General features: G+C 46.3%; 1 protein-coding gene across 3 annotated transcripts in view; it reads right to left on the reverse strand.

Moving 5' to 3' along the window:
* Positions 1 to 971: 971 nt before the first annotated feature.
* The window catches only part of LOC124048432 (tyrosine-protein phosphatase non-receptor type 4-like), a 110,379-nt gene continuing 95,100 nt past the window's right edge, over positions 972 to 16,250 (reverse strand). For all 3 annotated transcript variants that reach the window (XM_046369227.1, XM_046369217.1, XM_046369234.1), the window contains 2 exons: positions 11,853 to 11,988; positions 972 to 2,446 (listed from right to left, as the gene is read on the reverse strand). In XM_046369227.1, coding sequence (XP_046225183.1) covers positions 2,231 to 2,446; positions 11,853 to 11,988 — 352 coding nt within the window. In that variant the 3' untranslated portion in view covers positions 972 to 2,230. The remainder of the gene's footprint in view (positions 2,447 to 11,852; positions 11,989 to 16,250) is intronic.

Consider the following 16,250-nt stretch of genomic DNA (forward strand, 5'->3'; position numbering starts at 1 on the left):
ACTCAGTAGCGAGCATGGCTACCCAGTCATCTGCAAAGTGCTGTCCATTCTTAAGAAGCAACAACTGTGGTTTCAGTTTTACAAAAATACAACTCATCCACCCTCCAATACCTACCCCTCTTGCTTCCAAACAGAACCCCACAGTACCCTCGATACGCTATCACAACACATCTCAATGCTGGACATTCATGATAGTTAACATTTGATGATTCTGGAAACCCAAGTCTTGTATGTGGAATTCTGTAGTGTGCTCTTTTTGATGCGCCATCATAATACTCTCAGGCAAAAGAGTGAGTTCCATGTATGATCAAACATTAAAATAATAATAATCAAATGAGGGTTTTGTGGATTTCACACAACGGGCTGATGACCCACCGTAGCGGAATTTACTGTACGGGCTTCTGACAGCGTGGACACGTTGGTCACAATGTACTCACGTCCAATGCTCTGCTATAGATGCATCACAGTCTACTCAGCAGGTCAAGAAGATGTAACCATGGCAAATTAGTTTACAAGAAAGCAGGATTCAATCCTGGTATCCAATATTGAGCTAGAAATGACGCCCAGCTTAAGGTGAAATGGTAGGGGGTTTGCTGATGGTTACACAGACACAGCATCACCAGAGGCAGGGCATAATACATACACACAACAGAAAACTGCTAAAAATACACATGCGTGCTGCACTCTCTCACCCATACACATACACCCCCCCCCCCCAACACACACACACACACACACACACACACTAAAAATACACATGCGTGCTGCACTCTCTCACCCATACACATACCCACCCACCCCCCCACCCCCCCAACACACACACACACACACACACACACACACACACACACACACACACACACACACACACACACACACACACACACACACACACACACACACACACACACACACACACACACACACACACTAAAAATACACATGCGTGCTGCACTCTCTCACCCATGCACCCCCCCCCACACACACACACACACACTGCACTCTCCCACATTGCGCATCGGAGAGGGTGGCACAAGATGCCAGCAGCCAGGCAACCAAAGAAAGCAAGAAAGACTCTTTCATGAGAAGAAGAGTAGCTCAAACTAAACATGCTGATAACTCCAATACAAGAGCTGATGACAATGTGAACACAATTGAACCAGTGGGAAATGAAGGACACCTCTTGTTGCGTGATGTTTGAGTGAAACATGTCATAACTGTGTTGGGTACAAGTACAACAAATTCCCAGTAATCTGTACCTAAAACATTCTAAGTGATTATCATCTCCAACAAACAATAATGTGTTTTAAAAACTCTAACTACCATTTGAAATATATCAAAGGGGGGGGGGTCTAATCATTATTGGTTGAATGCTCTTGGTATTCTCTACATTCTTTAGAGACAGACACACGAACAAAGACAGAGAGGAACGTAACTTAAGAGTTTGTTTTAAGGTCGAGCCTCCCCTTAGTGGCTGTGGACTTTGTCAAATTGCTTAAGAGTAGATCGTCCCCCTGTCTTGACACAGTAAACAGCTCTAAAAATTGACCAACTAGACAGTTTAACATGCCAATCAATGGCTCCTTGTTTGTTCTATGCAAAAACCAAGGCATAGCGTCACATCAGCCACAAGGTTAGCTAGGGGTAGACACAAAGTGCTCTGATGTGTAGTGTCTGAATTTGTCAAAAGCTCAAATATATAATAAATTAAACCACTTTTTTCATTAAAAAGTAAAGAATGACAACTTTTACTAGCTATGATTTCATTTGGGATGCCTGAAGCTAAGACTCACTCTAACGTACACGTTGTTCAATGGACAGGGTTTGACAAACTAAAACACAATAAATATTATTTGAAAAAAATATGGCGTCTCTCGTTGGACCGGAGGGACAGAGAAGAAAAGGAGGAAGATTCATTTGGAGGGGCTTATCGATCACTCTTAAAAACACTCCCTCTCTTACAGCCCCGCCCAGTCGTTGTACTTACGGCACTACTACAGCAATTTCACCATGTTTTAAATGTCTTTTTTAAAATTATTAACCCTGAACACACAATACCCCTAACGGTACCTATTCAACATTACTGGATTCATTTGACTTTCAGTTTTTTGTTTTTTTGACGGCGTAAAGTGCAACAGTGCTTTGTTCTCTCCTCGGCCCATAGCGGTAAGCATGGCAACCAGGGTTCCACCTCCCTGGCGCTGGGCTGACCCAGGTCAGGTCAAAGGGGTCAGGGTTCAGGGCAATCGCTGGTTGCGCTAGTCTCACTCGTCACACTAACGCTAACATCCTCTTCCTCCTCCTCCTCCTCTCCTACTGCTGCTTCTCCTCCATTTTCTTCTTCCTCTCGTTCTTCATCTCTCTGGTAAAGGGTGGGCTTCAAGGGTTTGACCAGGCCTTCCTCATAGACCCTCAAGATGGCTTCACACACAAACTTGTACTGGCTCTGAGGACACAGAAGAGAAAGAGAGAGGGGGAAGGAAGAGAATGTCAACAACATTAGGAGCCAATGGCAAGGCATGAGCAAAGGAGCCAGGACAGCCAGTGATTGGGATACAGAGGGAGCCAGGCGTGAATAAACATCCCTGAGGTGGGTAATGCAGTGGTGGGTGTCGCGAATGTGTCTGCGCGTATGTACATATGTGTTTATGTCAGTGTGTGTCTGTGTACTAAGAAAAGGGTGTGTTGTGTGGGTGTGTGTGTGTGTATGTGCGCACATACTTAGTTCAGTGTGCATGACAGGAGAAAGGAAGCCCACTCTTTTCCCCGAGTGCCATTATCTTCCACCTATTTCTTCCAGACCCTGAGGGTGTCCTAGCCTTATTAGAACTCAGCATATTCTAATGAAATTACCGCTGCAGCAGCCAGTCTCTACCCCCGCTACCCTGGTTCTGAGCACGGGGCTTCTTCAGAGACTGAGAAGAGAGTGTGCTTCCCGAACGGCACCCTATTCCCTATATAGTGCACTACTTTTGACCAGGGTCAATAGCTTTCTAACTTTCTCACATCATTATTGAAGATTCATTCAGGATTATTGGTAATTACGGCAGCATTATGATTGCGTGCTATGAATATGGAACCAAATACTTCACTTTTTACTACTTTAATACCAGAGTGTGTGAGTGGAGCTGGAGCAGAGCGAGGAGCTTGCCCCATTTGACTGAAAGCTGGAGCATCGGCCGATCCAGTAGCGCTCACTTAACGAGCTTTTGCCCGGCCCAGCATGCATTTGTTGTTTACTTGTGTGCTGCTGGTTTTTGTATATATATTTTTATCTTTATTTAACTAGGCAAATCAGTTAAGAACAAATTCTTATTTTCAATGACGGCCTAGTGGGGCCAAACGACAGATTTTTATCTTGTCAGCTCGGGGATTCGATCTTGCAACCTTTCGGTTACTAGTCCAAAGCTCTAACCACTAGGCTACCTGCCACCCCTTGCTTTAGACACTGTCATGGAGTATGTTAAATATCTTTTATAAAAGGTGACTTACAAAGATGAGGAGGACCAAGAGCAATAGAGGGAGAGCGGTGATGCGGTGACTAAAGAATCCTTGTGGAAAGACGGCTATCCTGAAAGCATGAGGTGTACATGCCAACAGAAAGCAACGAGGAGGGAAGCTACCAAAGGGTGTCATTGTAGCAAAGTATTCATAAACAAAAAATCGATCTCTTAAAAGTTTCGTTCATTTTCATTCTATTATTATTATATACACAATAGGTCATCATTGGTTTTGGCTCAATAGGCATATAGACCCCTTCCTGTGTTTGCAAACATTGCTGCACGAGGGAAATGCACGCAAGTTGGTGGCAGAACACAGGGGCCTTCTGTTCTTATAGCAAAAAAAAACGTAATTTACATGTTGCTTACGAGCGCATTTCACACTGTTTTTGGATTATAATTGGATTTTAAGGCTCGTATGAATGTCCTGCTTAATATAATGTTTGTGTCAACACCGCAAATCAACTGCATTATAATTAGATAACACTAACTTCTTCCAGTAAAATGGCTCTTTGGCTAGATTTTGCTACAGCCTATATCAATGAGCGTTAGCATTCTAGCTAACAAATGCTGCATCCAAAATAGTTATTTTGCAGAGATCACAACCAAATATAATCTTGGCGACTGTTCAAGCCAGAATAAAAACATCTTTATAAGTAAATCAAATCAAATTGTATTTGTATTTGTCACATACACATGGTCAGCAGATGTTAATGCGAGTGTAGCGAAATGCTTGTGCTTCTAGTTCCGACAATGCAGTAATAACCAACGAGTAATCTAACCTAACAATTCCACAACTACAACCTTATACACACAAGTGTAAGGGGATGAAGAATATGTACATAAAAATATATGAATGAGTGATGGTACAGAACGGCATAGGCAAGATGCAGTAGATGGTATAGAGTACAGTATATACATATGAGATGAGTAATGTAGGGTATATAGGCATAAAGTGGCATAGTTTAAAGTGGCTAGTGATACATGCATTACATAAAGATGGCAAGATGCAGTAGATGATATAGAGTACAGTATATACATATACATATGAGATGAGTAATGTAGGGTATGTAAACATATTAAGTGGCATTGTTTAAAGTGGCCAGTGATAATTTTTTTTTCCATCAATTTCCTTTATTAAAGTGGCTGAATTTGAGTCAGTATGTTGGCAGCAGCCACTCAAAGTTAGTGATGGCTGTTTAACAGTCTGATGGCCTTGAGATTGAAAAACAGATTCTGTCTCTCGGTCTCTGCTTTGATACTCCTGTACGGACCTCGCCTTCTAGATGATAGCGGGGTGAACAGGCAGTGGCTCGGGTGGTTGTTGTCCTTGATGATCTTTATGGGCTTCCTGTGACATCGGGTGGTGTAGGTGTCCTGGAGGGCAGGTAGTTTGCCCCCGGTTATGCGTTGTGCAGACCTCACTACCCTCTGGAGAGACTTACGGTTGTGGGCGGAGCAGTTGCTGCACCAGGCTGTGATACAGCCCGACAGGATGCTCTCGATTGTGCATCTGTATAAGTGCTTTTGGTGACAAGCCAAATTTCTTCACCCTCCTGAGGTTGAAGAGGCCCTGCTGCGCCTTCTTCACAACGCTGTCTGTGTGGGTGGACCAATTCAGTTTGTCTGTGATGTGTATGCCGAGGAACTTAAAACTTACTACCCTCTCCACTACTGTCCCGTCGATGTGGATAGGGGGGGTGCTCCCTCTGCTGTTTCTTGAAGTCCACAATCATCTCGTTTGTTTTGTTGACGTTGAGTGTGAGGTTATTTTCCTGACACCACACTCCGAGGGACCTCACCTCCTCCCTGTAGGCCGTTGGTAATCAAGCCGATCACTGTTGTGTCGTCCGCAAACATGATGATTGAGTTGGAGGCGTGCATGGCTATGCAGTCGTGGGTGAACAGGGAGTACAGGAGAGGGCTCAGAACACACCCTTGTGGGGCCCGTGTTGAGGATCAGCGGGGTGGAGATGTTGTTACCTACCCTCACCAGCTGGGGGCAGCCCGTCAGGAAGTCCAGTACTCAGTTGCACAGCGCAGGGTCGAGACCCAGGGTCCGAGCTTGATGATGAGTTTGGAGGGTACTATGGTGTTGAATGCCGAGCTGTAGTCGATGAACAGCATTCTCACATAGGTATTCCTCTTGTCCAGATGGGTTAGGGCAGTGTGCAGTGTGGTTGAGCTTGCGTCGTCTGTGGACCTATTGGGGCGGTAAGCAAATTGGAGTGGGTCTAGGGTATAAGGTAGGGTGGAGGTGATATGGTCCTTGACTAGTCTCTCAAAGCACTTCATGATGACGGAAGTCGGTAGTCGTTTAGCTCAGTTAGCTTTCTTGGGAATAGGAACAATGGTGGCCCTCTTGAAGCATGTGGGAACAGCAGACTGGGATAAGGATTGATTGAATATGTCCGTAAACACACCAGCCAGCTGGTCTGCACATGCTCTGAGGACGCGGCTGGGGATGCCGTCTGGGCCTGCAGCCTTGCGAGGGTTAACACATTTAAATGTTTTAATCACGTTGGCTGCGGTGAAGGAGAGCCCGCAGGTTTTGGTAGCGGGCTGTGTCAGTGGCACTGTATTGTCCTCAAAGCGAGCAAAGAAGTTGTTTAGTCTGTCTGGGAACAAGACATCCTGGTCCGCGACAGGGCTGGTTTTCTTTTTGTAATCTGTGATTGACTGTAGACCCTGCCACATACCTCGTGTCTGAGCCGTTGAATTGCGACTCTACTTTGTCTCTATACTGACACTTAGCTTGTTTGATTGCCTTGCGGAGGGAATAGCTACACTGTTTGTATTCGGTCATGTTTCCGGTCACCTTGCCCTGGTTAAAAGCAGTGGTTCGCGCTTTCAGTTTTGCGCGAATGCTGCCATCAATCCACAGTTTCTGGTTGGGAATGTATACGAGTATATGAAGAAATAAAAACTTAAATCTAGGCTATATTGAATGGGTGCAGATGGCAATGGTTTTCTGACTGCAGCCAAGAGTCGTATACGTCACTGTCGTGTTCTGGAAAGGGGTCTATTACCACTTTCCACTTTTTTGATAGGGTTGTTTTAACTAAAATCCTTTAGGCATACCGACAGAAAAAATATTACAAAAATAATATAAAAAAACGACATATCCCTGCCCAGTCTGGCAAGAGTGGCCCAACGGGTGTTCAGCATCCGCAGTGGCTCTGCAAGCACTGAGAGGGTATTCACTGGTTCTGGCCTGCTCTCCCGAGTACCATCGCATGAGACTCTGGCTAAACTCATGTTTCTAAAAATGAATTCAAAGGCACTGTAGATGGAGCCTAATAAGGTATTTTTTAATTTAATGTGCATTTCATTCTCAGTAAGTCACAGCCTATATGTGCCATTTATAGACAATTATCATTGAATACAACAAAATGTTGATTAAATTCTGAGCGCGTTTTGTCCCTACCAGCCTAGTGTATCGCACTCCCAAATGATTCACAATTTATTTATTTGTAGGCTATAGCCTTGAAATAATTTAAATAATATGGCCTAAATAATTCATTTTTGTTCCTTCTTAGGCTCCCTGTCTGGCTCCTATTGAGTGTTTATAATGATGTTTAATACGACATGTAGCCTATTTGAAATTATCAACGCTTCTTGGTCACCTTTTCCTGTTGTTTATTTAAATACTTTTCATTCAAATCATATGGTTTGGTTTCAATACTTCAAAAGCAAATGTAGGGTACAGGTCGTCACAAAAATAGATGGGGTGTTGGTTAAATGGTGATTTTAATGAATGGAGTGATTTTGGAAAGGGCGTGGAGCATCGGTGAGCACGCACCGCTCCCATGAGCACGCACCGCTCCCTGAGCACGCACCGCTCCCTGAGCACGCACCGCTCCATGAGCACGCACCGCTCCATGAGCACGCACCGCTCCCTGAGCACGCACCGCTCCCTGAGCACGCACCGCTCCCTGAGCACGCACCGCTCCCTGAGCACGCACCGCTCCATGAGCACGCACCGCTCCATGAGCACGCACCGCTCCCATGAGCACGCACCGCTCCCTGAGCACGCACCGCTCCCTGAGCACGCACCGCTCCCTGAGCACGCACCGCTCCATGAGCACGCACCGCTCCATGAGCACGCACCGCTCCCTGAGCACGCACCGCTCCCTGAGCACGCACCGCTCCCTGAGCACGCACCGCTCCCTGAGCACGCACCGCTCCCTGAGCACGCACCGCTCCATGAGCACGCACAGCTCCCATGAGCAAGCACCGCTCCCATGAGCAAGCACCGCTCCCATGAGCAAGCACCGCTCTCCCATGAGCACGCACCGCTCCCATGGGCGATGAGAGGGATTTCAAACCGCTCAACTTCACTCACATACCCTGTTAAATACAAATGTAAGCGAATTTGTTCCCATACATTTGGTCCCCTAAAATGGGTGGATGTTGTACAAAATGTGCTGCGATTTCTAAACGGTTCACACCGAAAGGAATGAAAATACCCTCAAATTAAAGAGGACAGTCCTCACTTTAACGTCATTGTATCGTTTTAAATATAAAGTGCTGAAGTATAGAGCCAAAACAACAAAGAATGTGTCTCTGTCCCAATATTTTGAGCTCAATGTATATACTGTATTATACTGTAGCCCAGACTCAATACCAGAGAACCCAGTGAGTGTACGAAACAAAATCCTTACACCTAGCCTAAAAATGGGAATCTGGAGAGACAATGGCATTCTCATGGCACAAGAGATTATCACTGGTAGACTGTAACAATGGAAAGTCTACCACTGACAATACAACAAGGATGAATAAAACATCTTCCAAGTAGGATGACCCTCTCCTTTCAGGTAGTAACACTGTTCTATTCTACACTGTGCTCCATCTGTTATTACTTAACACACTAACACCGATTGTTTCGGTTGTTTGAAAGGCTAAAGGGAGCCATCTTGGAGGAGGCGAGAGGCGAGCCTGCCCAGAAAGGAGGAGGAAGAAGAGAGTGTGAGGAGGAAAAGAGAAGGGGTAAAGAGAATGAGTAAAAAGGAAGTGAGAGGAAGATGAAGAGAGAACTAGAGAGAGAGAGAGAACTAGAGAGAGAGAGAACTAGAGAGAGAGAACTAGAGTGATAAATATTCCTCACAAAGAGATTCATTATTCACAGAAATGACTACATATATTTCAAATTTTTACAAATTGAACCCAGAGGAAAAACTAAGAATACTCATGGGCGAAGGCTTTTGCAGCCAAATATGTATTTTCCTGCCATAGCCTGAGGGACACTGAATAATAACATCTGCATAGTAAACAGTAACTTACTTATTATTACTATTATTGTTATGACTATAATTATTAATGTTTATCATTCCAAATATGGGTGGTAATGGTAGTGATAACAGTTTAGTGATGGTAGTAGTAGTCGTAGTAATGATGATTGTAGTTGTAGTACTGATATAAAGAAGAAGATGACCGTTATTTAGTTATAAGTTAGTTATAGTTTCATTTTCCATAATTTGATTTTATATTTATTACATTTCTACTATTGACTGTTACCATTTTATTGTTATTATTTTTGTATTTAATTTTGTATTATTATTTACTACCATTTTATATTATTATTTGCTATCATTTATCATTTTGTTACACTGTATATTGTATACATTGTTGCTTTGGCAATATTGACACAATGTTTTTCATGCCAATAAAGCAGCTTGAATTTGAGAGAGAGAATGAGAGAGAGAGAGAACGAGAGAGAGAAGAGAGAGAGAACGAGAGACAGAACGAGAGAGAACGAGACAGAGAACGAGAACGAGAGAGACAGAGAACGAGAGAGACAGAGAACGAGAGAGACAGAGAACGAGAGAGACAGAGAACGAGAGAGACAGAGAACGAGAGAGACAGAGAACGAGAGAGACAGAGAACGAGAGAGACAGAGAACGAGAGAGACAGAGAACGAGAGAGACAGAGAACGAGAGAGACAGAGAACGAGAGAGACAGAGAACGAGAGAGAGAGAGACAGAGAACGAGAGAGAGAGAGACAGAGAACGAGAGAGAGAGAGACAGAGAACGAGAGAGACAACGAGAGAGACAGAGAACGAGAGAGACAACGAGAGAGACAGAGAACGAGAGAGAGAGAGACAGAGAACGAGAGAGAGAGAGACAGAGAACGAGAGAGAGAGAGACAGAGAACGAGAGAGAGAGAGACAGAGAACGAGAGAGAGAGAGACAGAGAACGAGAGAGAGAGAGACAGAGAACGAGAGAGAGAGAGACAGAGAACGAGAGAGAGAGAGAGACAGAGAACGAGAGAGAGAGAGACAGAGAACGAGAGAGAGAGAGACAGAGAACGAGAGAGAGAGAGACAGAGAACGAGAGAGAGAGAGACAGAGAACGAGAGAGAGAGAGACAGAGAACGAGAGAGAGAGAGACAGAGAACAGAGAACAGAGAACGAGAGAGAGACAGAGAACGAGAGAGAGAGACAGAGAACGAGAGAGAGAGACCGAGAACGAGAGAGAGAGACGAGAACGAGAGAGAGAGACAGAGAACGAGAGAGAGAGACAGAGAACGAGAGACCGAGAGAACGAGAGAGAGAGAGACAGAGAACGAGAGAGAGAACGAGAACGAGAGACCGAGACAGAGAGAACGAGACAGAGAGAACGAGACAGAGAGAACGAGACAGAGAGAACGAGACAGAGAGAACCGAGACAGAGAGAGACAGAGACAGACAGAGAACGAGACAGAGAGAACGAGACAGAGAGAACGAGACAGAGAGAACGAGACAGAGAGAACGAGACAGAGAGAACGAGACAGAGAGAACGAGACAGAGAGAACGAGACAGAGAGAACGAGACAGAGAGAACGAGACAGAGAGAACGAGACAGAGAGAACGAGACAGAGAGAACGAGACAGAGAGAACGAGACAGAGAGAACGAGACAGAGAGAACGAGACAGAGAGAACGAGACAGAGAGAACGAGACAGAGAGAAACGAGACAGAGAGAACGAGACAGAGAGAACGAGACAGAGAGAACGAGACAGAGAGAACGAGACAGAGAGAACGAGACAGAGAGAACGAGACAGAGAGAAACGAGACAGAGAGAACGAGACAGAGAGAACGAGACAGAGAGAACGAGACAGAGAGAACGAGACAGAGAGAACGAGACAGAGAGAACGAGACAGAGAGAACGAGACAGAGAGAACGAGACAGAGAGAACAGAAGAGAGAACGAGACAGAGAGAACGAGACAGAGACACAGAGAACGAGAACGAGACACAGAGAACGAGAACGAGACACAGAGAGAGAACGAGACACAGAGAGAGAACGAGACACAGAGAACGAGAACGAGACACAGAGAACGAGAACGAGACACAGAGAGAGAACGAGACACAGAGAGAGAACGAGACACAGAGAGAGAACGAGACACAGAGAGAGAACGAGACACAGAGAGAGAACGAGACACAGAGAGAGAACGAGACACAGAGAGAGAACGAGACACAGAGAGAGAACGAGACACAGAGAGAGAACGAGACACAGAGAGAGAACGAGACACAGAGAGAGAACGAGACACAGAGAGAGAACGAGACACAGAGAGAGAACGAGAGACACAGAGAGAGAACGAGAGACACAGAGAGAGAACGAGACACACAGAGAGAGAACGAGAGACACAGAGAGAGAACGAGAGACACAGAGAGAGAACGAGAGACACAGAGAGAGAACGAGAGACACAGAGAGAGAACGAGAGACACAGAGAGAGAACGAGAGACACAGAGAGAGAACGAGAGACACAGAGAGAGAACGAGAGACAGAGAACGAGAGACAGAGAACGAGAGACAGAGAACGAGAGACAGAGAACGAGAGACAGAGAACGAGAGACAGAGAACGAGAGACAGAGAACGAGAGACAGAGAACGAGAGACAGAGAACGAGAGACAGAGAAACGAGAGACAGAGAAACGAGAGACAGAGAACGAGAGACAGAGAACGAGAGACAGAGAACGAGAGACAGAGAGAACGAGAGACAGAGAGAACGAGAGACAGAGAACGAGAGACAGAGAGAACGAGAGACAGAGAGAACGAGAGACAGAGAGAACGAGAGACAGAGAGAACGAGAGACAGAGAGAACGAGACAGAGAGAACGAGACAGAGAGAACGAGACAGAGAGAACGAGACAGAGAGAACGAGACAGAGAGAACGAGACAGAGAACGAGACAGAGACAGAGACAGAGAACGAGACAGAGAGAACGAGACAGAGAGAACGAGACAGAGAGAACGAGACAGAGAGAACGAGACAGAGAGAACGAGACAGAGAGAACGAGACAGAGAGAACGAGACAGAGAGAAGGATGATTAATAGAAGGTTAGAAAAGGAGGATGAAGAAAATAAAGGAGGACTTACAGGTGTCTGAATCATCATGGCTCTCTGGTCCCTCATGGTTCTGACTATGTCTAATGGATAGATGGGCTGACTGCACTCCATCAGGCACAACGCTGTCTCCATGGTGATGAGAACTCCCGTTCGGCCAATCCCTGCGCTGAGTGATGACACACAAGCGGGAGAGAAGGGGAGAGGAGGGAAGGGGGGCGGAGGAAGAAGTTTCACAATAAACTCACGACATCATTTCTACCTTTTAAAACCCTTGAAAACCCAATTTCCACAGCCCCGCTGAAATCCAATGAGCATTGTAAAAAAATCCACATAAAAATCTGTCTGTTTAAACTAGATATCTGCATGGGCTGTATCTCAATCCACCGTATCCGCCGAAATCGGCCTTCGACATCTGCAGTGAAAGGAGGCAGAGCTAGTGGTGTTTGTTAGACCATGAAACATCCCGAAAATCGGCCTTCCCAAGAGAACGTCTGCAGGATCCGAACGGTATGGCCCACAAACTATTATGACCCCTCTATGGAAAGGTGAGTCTCTCTGTTGTTTTTCTCTACTCCGCCCCCACAAGCCTCACAAGACTTGCCTGAAGGTTACCGGGTACCAGTAAAAAAAAATGTATGGAAGTAATTTAGCGCCTAAAAAAAGGGGTTAAATATGTGTCAAAATAAATACAAGATAGATCAGGAAACTATTGTATCTCTCAGCTAATCTGTTAGCTTGTTAGCACAGGCCTGCTAACCGTCTGCATCGCCGCGTCCCAAAAACGCAGTGGCCCATATGTACTCGATCTCTTCCCGATTTTTAAAAAATTTGTTTATACCTTCCGGAAACCTGCCTCACCCAATGTGATACGGAATCGCTATTATCTTTATTTTTAGAACGCACTCAAGAACCTCCAGAAGCTAACCAGCTAGCTAGCTACAAGCTATTTAGTTATTGTTAGTTTTCTTAACCTGGATAACACTCGCCAGCCCAGCCCCCTGCCCCATCCACCGCTGCCCCCTGGACTCTGATCACTTGGCTACATAGCTGATGCACGCTGGACTGTCCATTAATCACGGTACTCCATTCTGCTTGTTTGTTTTATCTGTCGGCCGAGTTGCTTAGTCAATGCCATCTCACCTGCTGTTGTTATGCTAGCTGATTAGCTGTTGTCTCACCCACTGTTTTAGCTAGCTTTCCCAATTCAACACCTGTGTTTACTGTATGCCTCGCTGTATGTCTCTCTCAAATGTCAATATGCCTTGTATACTGTTGCTCAGGTTAGTTATCATTGTTTTAGTTCACAATGGAGCCCCTAGTCCTATTCCTCATACCCCTGATACCTCCTTTGTCCCACCTCCCACATATGCGGTGACCTCACCCATTACAACCAGCATGTCCAGAGATAAAACCTCTCTCATCATCACCCAGTGCCTGGGCTTACCTCCGCCGTACCCGCACCCCACCATACCCGTCTGTGCATTATGCCCTGAATATATTCTACCATGCCCAGAAACCTGCTCCTCTTATTCTCTGTCCCCAACGCTCTAGGCGACCAGTTTTGATAGCCCTTAGCCGCACCCTCATACTACTCCTTCTCTGTTCCGCGGGTGATGTGGAGGTAAACCCAGGCCCTGCATGTCCCCAGGCACCCTCATTTGTTGACTTCTGTGATCGAAAAAGCCTTGGTTTCATGCATGTCAACATTAGAAGCCTCCTCCCTAAGTTTGTTTTACTCACTGCTTTAGCACACTCTGCTAACCCTGATGTCCTTGCCGTGTCTGAATCCTGGCTCAGGAAGGCCACCAAAAATTCAGAGATTTCCATACCCAACTATAACATCTTCCGTCAAGATAGAACTGCCAAAGGGGGAGGAGTCGCAGTCTACTGCAGAGATAGCCTGCAAAGTAATGTCATACTTTCCAGGTCCGTACCCAAACCGTTCGAACTACTAATTCTGAAAATTACTCTCTCCAGAAATAAGTCTCTCACTGTTGCCGCCTGCTTACCGACCCCCCTCAGCTCCCAGCTGTGCCCTGGACACCATTTGTGAATCGATTGCCCCCCATCTAGCTTCTGAGTTTGTTCTGTTAGGTGACCTAAACTGGGCAGTCCTACAATCTAAGCTAGATGCCCTCAATCTCACACAAATCATCAAGGAACCTACCAGGTACAACCCTAACTCTGTAAGCAAAAGCACCCTCATAGACGTCATCCTGACCAACTGGCCCTCCAAATACACCTCTGCTGTCTTCAACCAGGATCTCAGCGACCACTGCCTCATTGCCTGTATCCGCTACGGTGCCGCAGTCAAACGACCACCCCTCATCACTGTCAAACGCTCCCTAAAACACTTCTGTGAGCAGGCCTTTCTAATCGACCTGGCCCGGGTATCCTGGAAGGACATCGACCTCATCCCGTCAGTTGAGGATGCCTGGTCATTCTTTAAGAGTAACTTCCTCACCATATTAGATAAGCATGCTCCGTTCAAAAAATGCAGAACTAAGAACAGATACAGCCCTTGGTTCACTCCAGACCTGACTGCCCTCGACCAGCACAAAAACATCCTGTGGCGGACTGCAATAGCATCGAACAGTCCCCGCGATATGCAACTGTTCAGGGAAGTCAGGAACCAATACACGCAGTCAGTAAGGAAAGCTAAGGCCAGCTTCTTCAGGCAGAAGTTTGCATCCTGTAGCTCCAACTCCAAAAAGTTCTGGGACACTGTGAAGTCCATGGAGACCAAGAGCACCACCTCCCAGCTGCCCACTGCACTGAGGCTAGGGAACACGGTCACCACCGACAAATCCATGATTATCGAAAACTTCAACAAGCATTTCTCAATGGCTGGCCATGCCTTCCGCCTGGCTACTCCTACCTCGGCTAACAGCTCCGGCCCCCCCAATGCTCCTCGCCCAAGCCTTTCCAGGTTCTCCTTTACCCAAATCCAGATAGCAGATGTTCTGAAAGAGCTGCAAAACCTGGACCCGTATAAATCAGCTGGGCTTGACAATCTGGACCCTCTATTTCTGAAACTATCCGCCGCCATTGTCGCAACCCCTATTACCAGCCTGTTCAACCTCTCTTTCATATCGTCTGAGATCCCCAAGGATTGGAAAGCTGCCGCAGTCATCCCCCTCTTCAAAGGGGGAGACAACCTGGACCCAAACTGTTACAGACCTATATCCATTCTGCCCTACCTATCTAAGGTCTTCGAAAGCCAAGTCAACAAACAGGTCACTGACCATCTCGAATCCCACCGTACCTTCTCCGCTGTGCAATCTGGTTTCCGAGCCGGTCACGGGTGCACCTCAGTCACACTCAAGGTACTAAACGACATCATAACCGCCATCGATAAAAGACAGTACTGTGCAGCCGTCTTCATCGACCTTGCCAAGGCTTTCGACTCTTGTCAATCACCATATTCTTATCGGCAGACTCAGTAGCCTCGGTTTTTCGGATGACTGCCTTGCCTGGTTCACCAATTACTTTGCAGACAGAGTTCAGTGTGTCAAATCGGAGGGCATGTTGTCCGGTCCTCTGGCAGTCTCTATGGGGGTGCCACAGGGTTCAATTCTCGGGCCGACTCTTTTCTCTGTGTATATCAATGATGTTGCTCTTGCTGCGGGCGATTACCTGATCCACCTCTACGCAGACGACACCATTCTGTACACTTTCGGCCAGTCATTGGACACTGTGCTATCTAACCTCCAATCGAGCTTCAATGCCATACAACACTCCTTCAGTGGCCTCCAACTGCTCTTAAACGCTAGTAAAACCAAATGCATGCTTTTCAACCGATCGCTGCCTGCACCCTCTTGCCCGACTAGCATCACCACACTGGATGGTTCCGACCTTGAATATTTGGACACCTATAATTACCTAGGTGTCTGCCTAGACTGCAAACTCTCCTTCCAGACCCATATCAAACATCTCCAATCGAAAATCAAATCAAGTCGAGTCGGCTTTCTATTCCGCAACAAAGCCTCCTTCACTCACGCTGCCAAGCTTACCCTAGTAAAACTGACTATCCTCGACTTCGGCGATGTCATCTACAAAATTGCTTCCAACACTCTTCTCAGCAAACTGGATGCAGTTTATCACAGTGCCATCCGTTTTGTCACTAAAGCACCTTATACTACCCACCACTGCGACTTGTATGCTCTAGTCGGCTGGCCCTCGCTACATATTCGTCGCCAGACCCACTGGCTCCAGGTCATCTACAAGGCCATGCTAGGCAAAGCTCCGCCTTATCTCAGCTCACTGGTCACGATGGCAACACCCATCCGTAGCACACGCTCCAGCAGGTGTATCTCATTGATCATCCCTAAAGCCAACACCTCATTCGGCCGCCTTTCGTTCCAGTACTCTGCTGCCTGTGACTGGAACGAATTGCAAAAATCGCTGAAGTTGGAGACTTTTATCTCC

The sequence above is a fragment of the Oncorhynchus gorbuscha genome, linkage group LG01, assembly GCF_021184085.1.
Source record: "Oncorhynchus gorbuscha isolate QuinsamMale2020 ecotype Even-year linkage group LG01, OgorEven_v1.0, whole genome shotgun sequence".
NCBI classification, from domain to species: Eukaryota; Metazoa; Chordata; class Actinopteri; order Salmoniformes; family Salmonidae; genus Oncorhynchus; species Oncorhynchus gorbuscha.